The 12722-nt window shown below is 44.6% G+C and overlaps 1 protein-coding gene across 1 annotated transcript in view; it reads right to left on the bottom strand.

The window, feature by feature from the left end:
- The window catches only part of LOC121539865 (podocan-like), a 37748-nt gene that overhangs the window by 20492 nt on the left and 4534 nt on the right, over window positions 1-12722 (bottom strand). Inside the window, exons 4-6 of the mRNA XM_041848513.1 lie at window positions 8583-8647; window positions 2111-2220; window positions 771-927 (exon numbers count right to left, since the gene is read on the bottom strand). Coding sequence (XP_041704447.1) covers window positions 771-927; window positions 2111-2220; window positions 8583-8647 — 332 coding nt within the window. The remainder of the gene's footprint in view (window positions 1-770; window positions 928-2110; window positions 2221-8582; window positions 8648-12722) is intronic.

Below are 12722 nucleotides of genomic sequence, written 5' to 3'. Positions count from 1 at the left end.
CAACAACATCCCGGAAATCGGTCTTCCCACAAAAATGACTGTAGCGTCCGAACGGTTTGGGCTACAAGCTAATATGACCATACTATGGAAAGGGGAGATTCTCTCCGTTTTGATCTACGACCCCCACAAGTGTCATGGGACTCATCTGAAGGTAACCTGGTACCGGTTAAAAAAATTAATGGAAGTTTGGAGTTATTCAATGCGTTTCAATGGGCTAAAGTATTAAAGGTCAAATGCAATACAGTGAGGGTAATCAATTTATAACATTTTTGAAATGCGTTTTTCTGGATTTTGTTGTTGTTATTCTGTCTCTCACTGTTCAAATAAACCTACCATTAAAATTATAGACTGATCATGTCTTTGTCAGTGGGCAAACGTACAAAATCAGCAGGGGATCAAATGCTTTTTTCCCTCACTGTATTCTATCAAATATTTTGTTTATATACTGTACATACAGGGGTGTCAAAAAATTCTAAATAAAATGGCTAAATGACACATGGTATGACCACCTTAAAACAATTCCATATGTTAGCTTAGTAGACCGCAAAGTTAATACTGATTACAATTTTGGACAGGTAACTAGTAACTGTAATTGATTACATTTAGAAAGTGTATTTATGCATTTGTTAGGTATTAGAGTACATACATGGGAATATCCAGACAGTTTATAAACAGAGATCAACTTGGCCGTATGAATGGGGAGTGAGCTCTCACGATAGGTTGTTATTGTGTGAGGGCTGTAGTTACTCAACTTGATTTCACAAGCTCACCTTCAGATGGAGGCGGTAGATGGCGGAGGGCAAGCTCCTAGGGACGTAGCGGAGGAAGTTACTGGACATGATGAGAACCTCCAGGCTGTCAGAACCGTTAAACATGTTCTCAGGTAGCCCTGCATCTGTCAGCTTGTTGTCATGGAGATACACTGACCTGGGGTGGTTAAGACATGGGGGAACATATGATATTAGTGGTCTGGAGTGGAGCAAAGGGGAAAGATAAGCTTTGGGTGATTAGTTTATTTATGAATAAAGTAAAGTAATGAAATGTAATATAACAATATAACACCTACAGCAACATAAGACCTTTCTACTGTGAAAATTTAATCATCCTACACCCAACCAACTATCTACCTACCCACCCTCTCTCTTACACTCACACACCCACACACATACTGTACCAGTCAAATGTTTGGACACACCTACTCATTCAAGGGTTTTTCTTTATTTTTACTAGTCCTCATGAGAGCCAGTTTCATCATAGCGCTTGATGGTTTTTGCAACTGCACTTGGAGAAACTTTAAAAGTTCTTGAAATGTTCCGTATTGACTGACCTTCATGTCTTAAAGTAATGATGGACTGTCATTTCTCTTTGCTTATTTGAGCTGTTCTTGCCATAATATGGGCTTGGTCTTTTACCAAATAGGGCTATCTTCTGTATACCCCCCCCTACCTTGTCACAACACAACTGATTGATCACAAATTAACTTTTAACAAGGCACACCTGATAATTGAAATGCTTTCCAGGTGACTACCTCATGAAGCTGGTTGAGAGAACGCCAACAGTGTGCAAAGCTGTCATCAAGGAAAAGGGTGGCTACATTGAAGAATCTCAAATATTGTAACGTGTACGCTGGGAGTCGGGAAGCAAGTGCAGGGAGTGAATTTAATAATAAAAGAACATGGAACAAAACAAGAAACACGAGTAGCGTACAGACATGAAACACAAACACTGAGTCAATAACGCCTGGGGAAGGAACCAAAGGGAGTGACATATATAGCGGAGGTATTCAGGAAGGTGATGGAGTCCAGGTGAGTCTCATGAAGCGCAGGTGAGCGTACCGATGGTGACAGGTCTGCATAATGGTGAGTGAACTGGCGACAACGAGCTCCAGAGAGAGGAAGCAGGAGTAGACGTGACAAATATAAAATATATTTTGATTTGTTCAACACTTTTTTGGTGACTACATGATTCCATGTGTCTTATTTCATAGTTTTGATGTCTTCACTACTATTCTACAATGTAGAAAATAGTAAAAATAAACAGAAACCATTGAATGAGTAGGTGTGTCCAAACTTTGGCTGGTACTGTGTACATACACACATTGAGTGCTTACTTCAGTCCTGGCTTCTGACCAAATGTGTAGGGGTAGATCTTCATGAGCAAATTAGCAGCGAAATCAGCACTGACCAGTGAGGGAGGCAGGTGTTTGGGTGCTTTGGTAAGCTGGGAGGGGAAAAAACAGAGAGAAAGCGAGAGAGAGATATAATGTTACTCTCTTCTTTTGTTTTATCCTGTTGTACTGACCACTAATGACCTGTATGTGCTGGCAGTGAGGGGTAATTTACGCCACACAGACAATCATTCTCAATTGACCTTGGAACATTGAGAAATTAACAATTCAGGACACTTCATAACTGTTTCCCTCCCAAATTGTGCCAAGAGGGAGTTTCTGCATTGCTTGAAATGGCTATGGCAGGAGAAATAGGAGAAACTGCTACAGTGGTAGCGAGCTTAACTTTACACTCTTAGAAAAAAGGGTTAAAAAATTTGGCTATTTGGTTATTTGGCTGTTGTCACGATCGTCGAACACAGTGGACCAATGCGCAGCGTGATTTGCGAACATACTTTTATTTTAATTACCACACGAACAAAACAACAAAACGATAACGTGATGTCCTTGGTTACAATACACAAACCAACACGGAACAAGATCCCACAACACACTGTGGAAAACAGGCTGCCTAAGTATGGTTCCCAATCAGAGACAACAAGCAACAGCTGATTCACGTTGCCTCTGATTGAGAACCACACCGGCCAACATAGAAACAAATGAACTAGATAATCAACCTAGCACACAAAACACATAGAAACAACACACCCTGGCTCAACATAACAGAGTCCCAGAGCCAGGGCGTGACAGTACCCCCCCCCCCAAAGGCGCGGACTGCGACCGCGCCAAACATAAACCGAACAGGGAGGGCCGGGTGGGCATTCCTCCTCGGAGGCGGTTCCGGCTCCGGGCTTGACCCCCACCCTCCAACAAACCCCCCATAGCGCCCCTGGTCCGGTCTGGCCCTGCTGGCTGGATCTGGACTGGACATCGGTGGAGCGGATCGCTCAGGCTCCGATGTGGAGCAGCTAACCGGTACCTGACCAGGCACCGGTGACCCAGGCACGGGCTGTGCCGAACTGACGACGCGCACCACAGGCTTGGTGCGGGGAGCAGGAACGGGCCGGACCGGGCTGACGACGCGCACCACAGGCTTGGTGCGGGGAGCAGGGACGGGCCGAACCGGGCTGACGAAGCGCACCACAGGCTTGGTGCGGGGAGCAGGAACGGGCCGGCCCAGGCTGACGACGCGCACCCCTGGCTTGGTGCGGGGAGCAGGAACGGGCCGGACCAGGCTGACGACGCGCACCCCTGGCTTGGTGCGGGGAGCAGGAACGGGCCGGACTGGGCTGACGATGCGCACCACAGGCTTGGTGCGAGTGGCAGGAACAGGCCGGGCTGGCGACGCGCACCCTTGGCTTGGTGCGGGGAGCAGGAACAGGCCGGGCCGGGCTGGCGACGCGCACCGTAGGCTTGGTGCGAGTGGCAGGAACAGGCCGGGCCGGGCTGGTGACGCGCACCCTTGGCTTGGTGCGGGGAGCAGGAACAGGCCGGGCCGGGCTGGCGACGCGCATCACAGGCTTGGTGCGAGGGACAGGAACAGACCGGACCGCACTGGGAACACACACCACTGGCCTTACATGGGAATCAGGAACGGGCCGGACCGGACTGGCTACACACCTCCGTACCTCTCGCCGTGCCTCTACATTTTCCTTCCCTCTACTCGCCAATGGCTCCCGTAACCCGGTGGCCTTCTCTCCTCGTCCACTAACTCGCCCCTTATCTGCCTCCAGCAGCCCCGTCGTCCACGGTGTGAGCCCCCCCCTAAAAAATGTTTGGGTTTGTCTCTCCCCCGTGGATATGGCCTCCATGGCTCTCGCCAGACTCTCCATCCTCTGCTCCCAAGTCCAACCTCTCTCCTCCTCACGCGGCTTGACCCAGTCGAGGTGGATATCCGCTAGAGTTACCTCTGGCGTTGGCTCCTGGACACGCTGCTTGACCCAGTCGAGGTGGAATCCGCTAGAGTTACCTCTGGCGTTGGCTCCTGGACACGCTGCTTGGTCCAGTTTTGGTGGGATCTTCTGTCATGGGCTGAATGTGGATGTGGTGTAGGAATCAGGCGAAGGACACAAAAAGCTTCGTCCAACAGACTTTAGTCGACGACAACAATACAAACTAACGGGCCTCTACGAGCCCGGAGGCGAGCGATTACGCAACAGTGCGCAAAACACCAAAATACAACAGATACGCAAACAGTGCGTCTATACTCAAAACATAGGAGCAAAATATACACGGCACCTAATGACAGGCGGAACAAGATCCCACAACACACTGTGGAAAACAGGCTGCCTAAGTATGGCTCCCAATCAGAGACAACAAGCAACAGCTGATTCACGTTGCCTCTGATTGAGAACCACACCGGCCAACATAGAAACAAATGAACTAGATAATCAACCTAGCACACAAAACACATAGAAACAACACACCCTGGCTCAACATAACAAAGTCCCAGAGCCAGGGCGTGACAGCTGTCCCCATAGGATAACCCTTTTTGGTTCCAGGTAAAATTATTTTTGGTTCCAGGTAGAACCATTTTGGTTCCAGGTAGAACCCTCTGGTTCTACATGGAACCCAAAATGGTTCTACTTGGAACCAAAAGGGTTCTACCTGGAACTAACAAGGGTTCTTCAAAGGGTGCTCATATGGGGACAGCCAAAGAACCCTTTTAGTTTCTAGATACCACCTTTTTTTCTAAGAGTGTAGCGTTACATAGCATTATACTGTATCTGTCCCCTTTTCAACATGGTTTATGGATTAAAGTAACATGGGTGTCTTTGAAGCTTAGTGAGCATTTATAAATCCCCCATTCTTTCTGTTTCTGCATCCCCAAATACTGACAGTCACTAAATTAGCCCATAAACCTGTAGTAATCATGGTTGATTTTGTTAGTCAGTCTCACTCAGATATCATAATAAAAACTGCAAACATTTCTCTCCACCCTATGGCAAAATTTATAGAATTGCAGGAAATTAGTTATAGAATTGCTAAATCTTCTCTCTGCCCCATGGCAAAATGTGAAGAATTGAAGCAAACTTGCTTTAAACTGCAACATTTTCTCTAAGTCCCATGGCAAAATGTGTAGAATTGCAGGATATGAACTCTTAAAACTTCAAAGACTTTTGCTCGCAAGGTGGGGGGGTAAAAGGCTAGGGCCAGCTCTAAATGCATGTGTGGGTATGGATGTGGGTACGAAGACCTGCAAGCCACTGTGGCCCCATCAAAATTGCCCATCCACCAACAAAAACATTACACTGAGTGTACAAAACACTAGGAACATCTTCCTAATATTGAGTTGCACCCCTTTTGCCCTCAGAACAGCCTCAATTCGTTGGGGCATGGACTCTTCAAGGTGTTGAAAGCGTTTCACAGGGATGCTTGCCCATGTTGACTCCATTGCTTCCCACAGTTGTGTCAAGATGGCTGGATGTCCTTTGGTGGTGGACCATTCTTGATACACACGGGAAATTGTTGAGCATGAAAAACCCAGCCGTGTTGCAGTTCTTGACACACTCAAACCGGTGCGGCTGGCACCTACTACTATACCCCGTTCAAAGGCACTTAAATATTTGTTTGTGACCATTCATCCTCTGACACACATACAAATCAAATCACATTTTATTTGTCACATGTGCCGAATACAACATGTGTAGACCTTACCATGAAACGCTTACTTACAAGCCCTTAACCAACAATGCAGTTTTAAGAAAAATAAGAGTTAAGAAAATATTCAAAAATAAACTAAAGTAAAAAAATAAAAAAGTAACAATAAAATAACAATAACGAGGCTGTACAGTCAATGTGCGGTGGTACAGGTTAGTCGAGGTAATTGAGGTAATACAGTGGGGAAAAAAGTATTTAGTCAGCCACCAATTGTGCAAGTTCTCCCACTTAAAAAGATGAGAGAGGCCTGTAATTTTCATCATAGGTACACGTCAACTATGACAGACAAATTGAGATTTTTTTTTTCAGAAAATCACATTGTAGGATTTTTTATGAATTTATTTGCAAATTATGGTGGAAAATAAGTATTTGGTCACCTACAAACAAGCAAGATTTCTGGCTCTCACAGACCTGTAACTTCTTCTTTAAGAGGCTCCTCTGTCCTCCACTCGTTACCTGTATTAATGGCACCTGTTTGAACTTGTTATCAGTATAAAAGACACCTGTCCACAACCTCAAACAGTCACACTCCAAACTCCACTATGGCCAAGACCAAAGAGCTGTCAAAGGACACCAGAAACAAAATTGTAGACCTGCACCAGGCTGGGAAGACTGAATCTGCAATAGGTAAGCAGCTTGGTTTGAAGAAATCAACTGTGGGAGCAATTATTAGGAAATGGAAGACATACAAGACCACTGATAATCTCCCTCGATCTGGGGCTCCACGCAAGATCTCACCCCATGGGGTCAAAATGATCACAAGAACGGTGAGCAAAAATCCCAGAACCACACGGGGGGACCTAGTGAATGACCTGCAGAGAGCTGGGACCAAAGTAACAAAGCCTACCATCAGTAACACACTACGCCGCCAGGGACTCAAATCCTGCAGTGCCAGACGTGTCCCCCTGCTTAAGCCAGTACATGTCCAGGCCCGTCTGAAGTTTGCTAGAGTGCATTTGGATGATCCAGAAGAGGATTGGGAGAATGTCATATGGTCAGATGAAACCAAACTCAACTCGTAGTGTTTGGAGGACAAAGAATGCTGAGTTGCATTCAAAGAACACCATACCTACTGTGAAGCATGGGGGTGGAAACATCACGCTTTGGGGATGTTTTTCTGCAAAGGGCCAGGACGACTGATCCGTGTAAAGGAAAGAATGAATGGGGCCATGTATCGTGAGATTTTGAGTGAAAACCTCCTTCCATCAGCAAGGGCATTGAAGATGAAACGTGGCTGGGTCTTTCAGCATGACAATGATCCCAAACACACAGCCCGGGCAACGAAGGAGTGGCTTCGTAAGAAGCATTTCAAGGTCCTGGAGTGGCCTAGCCAGTCTCCAGATCTCAACCCCATAGAAAATCTTTGGAGGGAGTTGAAAGTCTGTGTTGCCCAGCGACAGCCTCAAAACATCACTGCTCTAGAGGAGATCTGCATGGAGGAATGGGCCAAAATACCAGCAACAGTGTGTGAAAACCTTGTGAAGACTTACAGAAAACGTTTGACCTGTGTCATTGCCAACAAAGGGTATATAACAAAGTATTGAGAAACTTTTGTTATTGACCAAATACTTATTTTCCACCATAATTTGCAAATAAATTCATAAAAAATCCTACAATGTGATTTTCTGGATTTTTTTCCTCATTTTGTCTGTCATAGTTGACGTGTACCTATGATGAAAATTACAGGCCTCTCTTATCTTTTTAAGTGGGAGAACTTGCACAATTGGTGGCTGACTAAATACTTTTTTTCCCCACTGTATGTACATGTAGGTAGGGGTAAAGAGACTATGCATAGATAATAAACAGTGAGTAGCAGCAGCATAAAAATGAAAGGGGGGTCAATGCAAATAGTCCGGGTAGCCATTTGATTAGCAGTTCAGCAGTCTTATGGCTTATGGTTTACACAATCCATGTCTCAATTGCCTCAAGGCTTAAAAATCCTTCTTTAACCTGTCTCCTCCCCTTCATCTACACTGATTGAAGTGGATTTAACAAGTGACATCAATAAGGGATCATAGCTTTAACCTGGATTCACCTGGTCAGTCTATGTCATGGAAAGAGCAGGTGTTCCAGATGTTTTGTACACAGTGTATAAATTACATTTTCTGATGGTTCTTTGACTTCTTTCAGCCATTTGGTTATTTTGCAGTTTTGTTCAGAAAACAATTACTATTTTGAGGGAGACACTGTGTTATGGCTTTAGCCTGAGGCATAACATATCTGTATTGCTGATTTCTTGTGGATGCAGGTCTTTGGTTGTCTCAACCTTAAGACCATCCAAGCTTGTTCAAAATAAAACATTCCAATAGGAGTAGAACCAAATAGAGGTGTGAAGATGGTTTCAGAGAGCTCCATGATGGCACTAGCAGTACTATTAATGAGCACAGCACACTATACTGTACGCTACTCACTCCTGGGAGTCCTGATTATATATAAATCCCCGTGTAGCTCAGTTAGTCCCGTGTAGCTCAGTTGGTAGAGCATGGCGTTTGCAACGCCAGGGTTGTGGGTTCGATTCCCACGGGGGGCCAGTATGAAAATGTACGCACTCACTAACTGTAAGTCGCTCTGGATAAGAGCGTCTGCTAAATGACTAAAATGTTAAAAATGTTAAATGATTACCACAAGTGAAAACATGTACTGAAAAATGTTTACATAGAACCATATGTCCCTGGTTCAAGTTATGTCGCAATTACGGAAGAATAGTGATTTGTTGAAGGTCTGTGTTTTTACGACTGTGTTTAGAATAACTCACCTTGTTATTGGCCAAGTACAAGTAACTCAGTTGTTCCAGCACTGTAAACCCTTCATCTTCAAGGCCTGAATACACACACAAACACACACACACACACACACACACACACATACACGCACAGACACACAAGAAAAATAGAACATGGAATTATTTTTATTTTTTTGTGGGGTAGATCATGGATTATGGAAAATGTTATTCAGCCTAAAAACATATACAGCACAGAATAAAAATATTTGTTTCAGTGAATAAACCTGGACAGCATATAAGAGAAAATAAAAGACATATGGTAATCATCATTTTAATTAGGTATACATTCTTATTGGAGTGAATCTAGAAGAACTAGAGCCCACCCACTGGGCACACACTGGTTGAATCAATGTTGTTTCCACGTCATTTCAATGAAATGACGTTGAACAAACGTGGAATAGATGTAGAATTGGCGTCTGTGCCCAGTGGGCAGTCTCTGAGCCCAGATTAATAAATCAAATCAAATTTTATTTGTCAAATAGAACAGGTGGAGACCTTACCGTGAAATGCTTACTTACAAGCCATTAACCAACAATTAAGTTTTTTATTTTACACCCCCCTTTTTCATGATATCCAATTGGTAGTTACAGTCTTGTCCAATCGCTGCAACTCCCGTACGGACTCGGGAGAGGCGAAGGTCGAGAGCCATGCGCCTCCGAAACACGACCCTGCCAATGACATCCCGGCCGGCCAAACCCTCCCCTAACCCGGATGACGCTGAGCTAATTGTTCGCCGCATCATGGGTCTCCCAGTCGCGGCTGACTGCGACACAGCCTGGGATCGAACACGGGTTTGTAGGGATGCCCCTCGCACTGCGTTGCAGTACCTTAGACCGCTGCGCCACTCGGGTGGCCCCCAACAATGCAGTTTTAAGAAAAAGAAGAGCTAAGAAAATATTTACTAAATAAACTAAAGTAAAAAAATAAATAAAATAACACAATAAAATAACAATAACGAGCCTATATACTGGGGGTACCGGTACCGAGTCAATATGCGGGGGTACAGGTTAGTCGAGGTAATTGAGGTAATATGTACATGAAGATAGGGGTAAAGTGACTATGCATAGATAATAAACAGTGAGTAGCAGCAGCGTTAAAAAGCGGGGGGTCAATGCAAATAGTCCGGGTAGCAATTTGATTAACTGTTCAGCAGTCTTATGGCTTGGGGGTAGAATCTGTTAAGGAGCCTTTTGGACCTTGACTTAGTGCTCCGGTACCGCTTTCCGTACGGTAGCAGAGAGTACAGTCTATGACTAGGCTGGCTGGAGTCTTTGACAATTTTTAGGGCCTTCCTCTGACACCGCCTGGTATAGAGGTCCTGGATGGCAGGAAGCTTGGCCACAGTGATGTACTGGGCCATATGCACTACCCTCTGTAGCGCCTTACGGTCGGATGCTGAGCAGTTGCCATACCAGGCGGTGATGCAACCGGTCAGGATGCTCTCAAAGGTGCAGCTGTAGAACTTTTTGAGGATCTGGGGACCCATACCAAATCTTTTCAGTCTCCTGAGGGGGAAAAGGCGTTGTCATGCCCTCTTCACGACTGTCTTGGTTTGTTTAGACCATGATAGTTTGTTGGTGATGTGGACACCAAGGAACTTGAAGCTCTCGTCCTGCTCCACTACAGCCCCGTCGATGTGAATAGGGGCGTACTCGGCCCTCCTTTTCCTGTAGTCCACGATCAGCTCCTTTGTCTTGATCATGTTGAGGGAGAGGTTGTTGTCCTGGCACCACCCTGCCAGGTCTCTGACCTTCTCCCTATAGGCTGTCTCATCGTTGTCGGTGATCAGGCCTACCACTGTTGTGTCGTCGGCAAACTTAATGATGGTGTTCGAGCCGTGCTTGGCCACACAGTGGGGCGGTATGCAATTGGATTGGGTCTAGGGTTTCTGGGATGATGGTGTTGATGTGAGCCATGACCAGCCTTTCAAAGCACGTCATGGCTACAGACGTGAGTGCTGTGGGTCGGTAATCATTTAGGCAGGTTACCTTGGTATTCTTGGGCACAGGGACTATGGTGGTCTGCTTGAAATATGTAGGTATTACAGACTCGGTCAGGGACAGGTTGAAAATGTCAGTGAGGACACTTGCCAGTTGGTGAGTGCATGCTCTGAGTACACGTCCTGGTAAACCGTCTGGCCCTGCGGCCTTGTGAATGTTGAGCTGTTTAAAGGTCTTCTCACATCGGCTACGGAGAGCGTGATCACATAGTCATCCGGAACAGCTGGTGCTCTCATGCATGCTTCAGTGTTGCTTGTCTCGAAGCGTGCATAGAAGTCATTTAGCTCGTCTGGTAGGCTCGTGTCACTGGGCAGCTCGCGGCTGGGCTTCCCTTTGTAGTCCATAATAGTTTGCAAGCCCTGCCACATCCAACGAGCATCAGAGCCGGTGTAGTAGGCCCAAAGCAGGCCTAATGCAGCCGTTTTCATATCAATATCAAATCATTCCTGGTTAACAATTAAGTACCTTGCTTGCAAAAATAAAGGAAATTCACATGAGCACCACAATGCTTACTCCACCCATGCTCCACCAAGGCTTTCCAGCACAAAGCTTTGACCTACTACAGTAGCTATGTTGGTCTACTGTACTTTAAACAATGTGTTGGCAGGTTGCTTAGGATTCAAACCTCAAACTCAAACAGTTTTCATACTCTTAGAGGAGGTGTTCCAACAAATAATGTGATTTATTAATACTTTAACCACATAGAAGTTAAAGTATTGGATTCTTCACACACAACACTAAACCCATTCCACTACCTTTTCAATCTTTTTTATTGATGGTTTAACGAGAGATCAGCTGCCGATAATCTGGTGGCCTTTGATGGTTGCAATTGGCCATGTACTTTTTACATGTGGTTGTTTATCTACGTTAGTTGAATGCACTTATTTGCTTATTTGTATCCACATTAGCTTTTACAGAAGCAGCAGCTACTCTTCTTGGGGTCCACAAAAAAAAAACACAAAACATGACAAGTAACAAAACACTGATACAATGATAGACAAGGAATATCACATACATTTTAAATACAACGATATACAAACAATGCAACTAAAAAATAATGTGTGTGTTAGAAAGTGTCTGTATGTGTGTGTGTTTGTGTGCTGTCTGCTTGAGTAATTGGAGATGGGAGTTCATGTTATTTCATGTTATTTTTATCACAGTAATATTTCTCATAAAAACTAGGAGAAGCAGTTAATCTCTCGTCAACCCTCAACCAGGAAAGAATGGCATGCATGTTGTTGATGTTAGTTCTGCATGTGCAGTTATGAGAAAGGTGTGCTGCTCTGTTTTGAGCCAGCTGCAGCTTTGCTAGGTCTTTCTTTGCTGCACTTGACTATATTACCGACAGTAATCAAGATGGGACAAGACATACCCCTCCCCATCTTCACAACAACTTTGTCAATATGACTTGACCATGATAATTGACCATCCAATGTTATACATAGGAGTTTACTTTCCTCAACTTGCTCAATGGTCACACCCTTTATGTATAACTCCAGTTGAGGCTTAGGTCTTAGAGAATGTTTTACACCAAATCCAATGCTCTAAGTAAGTTTTAGATGTATTTAAGACCAGTTTATTATTAATCACCCATTCTGATACTGACTCCTTATTTAGAATTTCATTGAGCTCACTGGCTTTGGGTGCGGACATGTAGTGTGGAATCATTCGCATACATAGTCATTCTAGCTTCATGTAAGACCAGTGGCAAATCATTTGTAAAAATAGAGAAGAGTAACGGCCCAAGGCAACTGCCCTGAGGGACACTGCACTGTACATATCTGATGTTAGAGAAGCTTCCATTGAAGAACGCTCTCTGGGTTCTATTGGATAAATAACTCTCCAACCATGTGATGGCAGGTGATGTAAAGCCATAGCATGTGATTTTTTTTCAATAACAATTTATGAACAATAACATCAAAGCCTGCACGGAAATCTAACAATACAGCTCCAACTATCATCTTATTATCCATCTTATTATATTTTAACCAATCATCAGTCATCTGTTCCAGTGCAGTACAAGTTGAGTGCCCTTCTCTATATGCATGTTGTAAGTCAGTAGTTAACTTGTTCTCTGAAAAATAGCATTGTATTTGGTCAAACACAATCTTCT

The sequence above is a fragment of the Coregonus clupeaformis genome, chromosome 26 (genome assembly GCF_020615455.1).
Source record: "Coregonus clupeaformis isolate EN_2021a chromosome 26, ASM2061545v1, whole genome shotgun sequence".
Taxonomy (NCBI): domain Eukaryota; kingdom Metazoa; phylum Chordata; class Actinopteri; order Salmoniformes; family Salmonidae; genus Coregonus; species Coregonus clupeaformis.
Note: the sequence above shows the minus strand (reverse complement) of the source record. Positions and strands in the feature narration are given on the sequence as shown.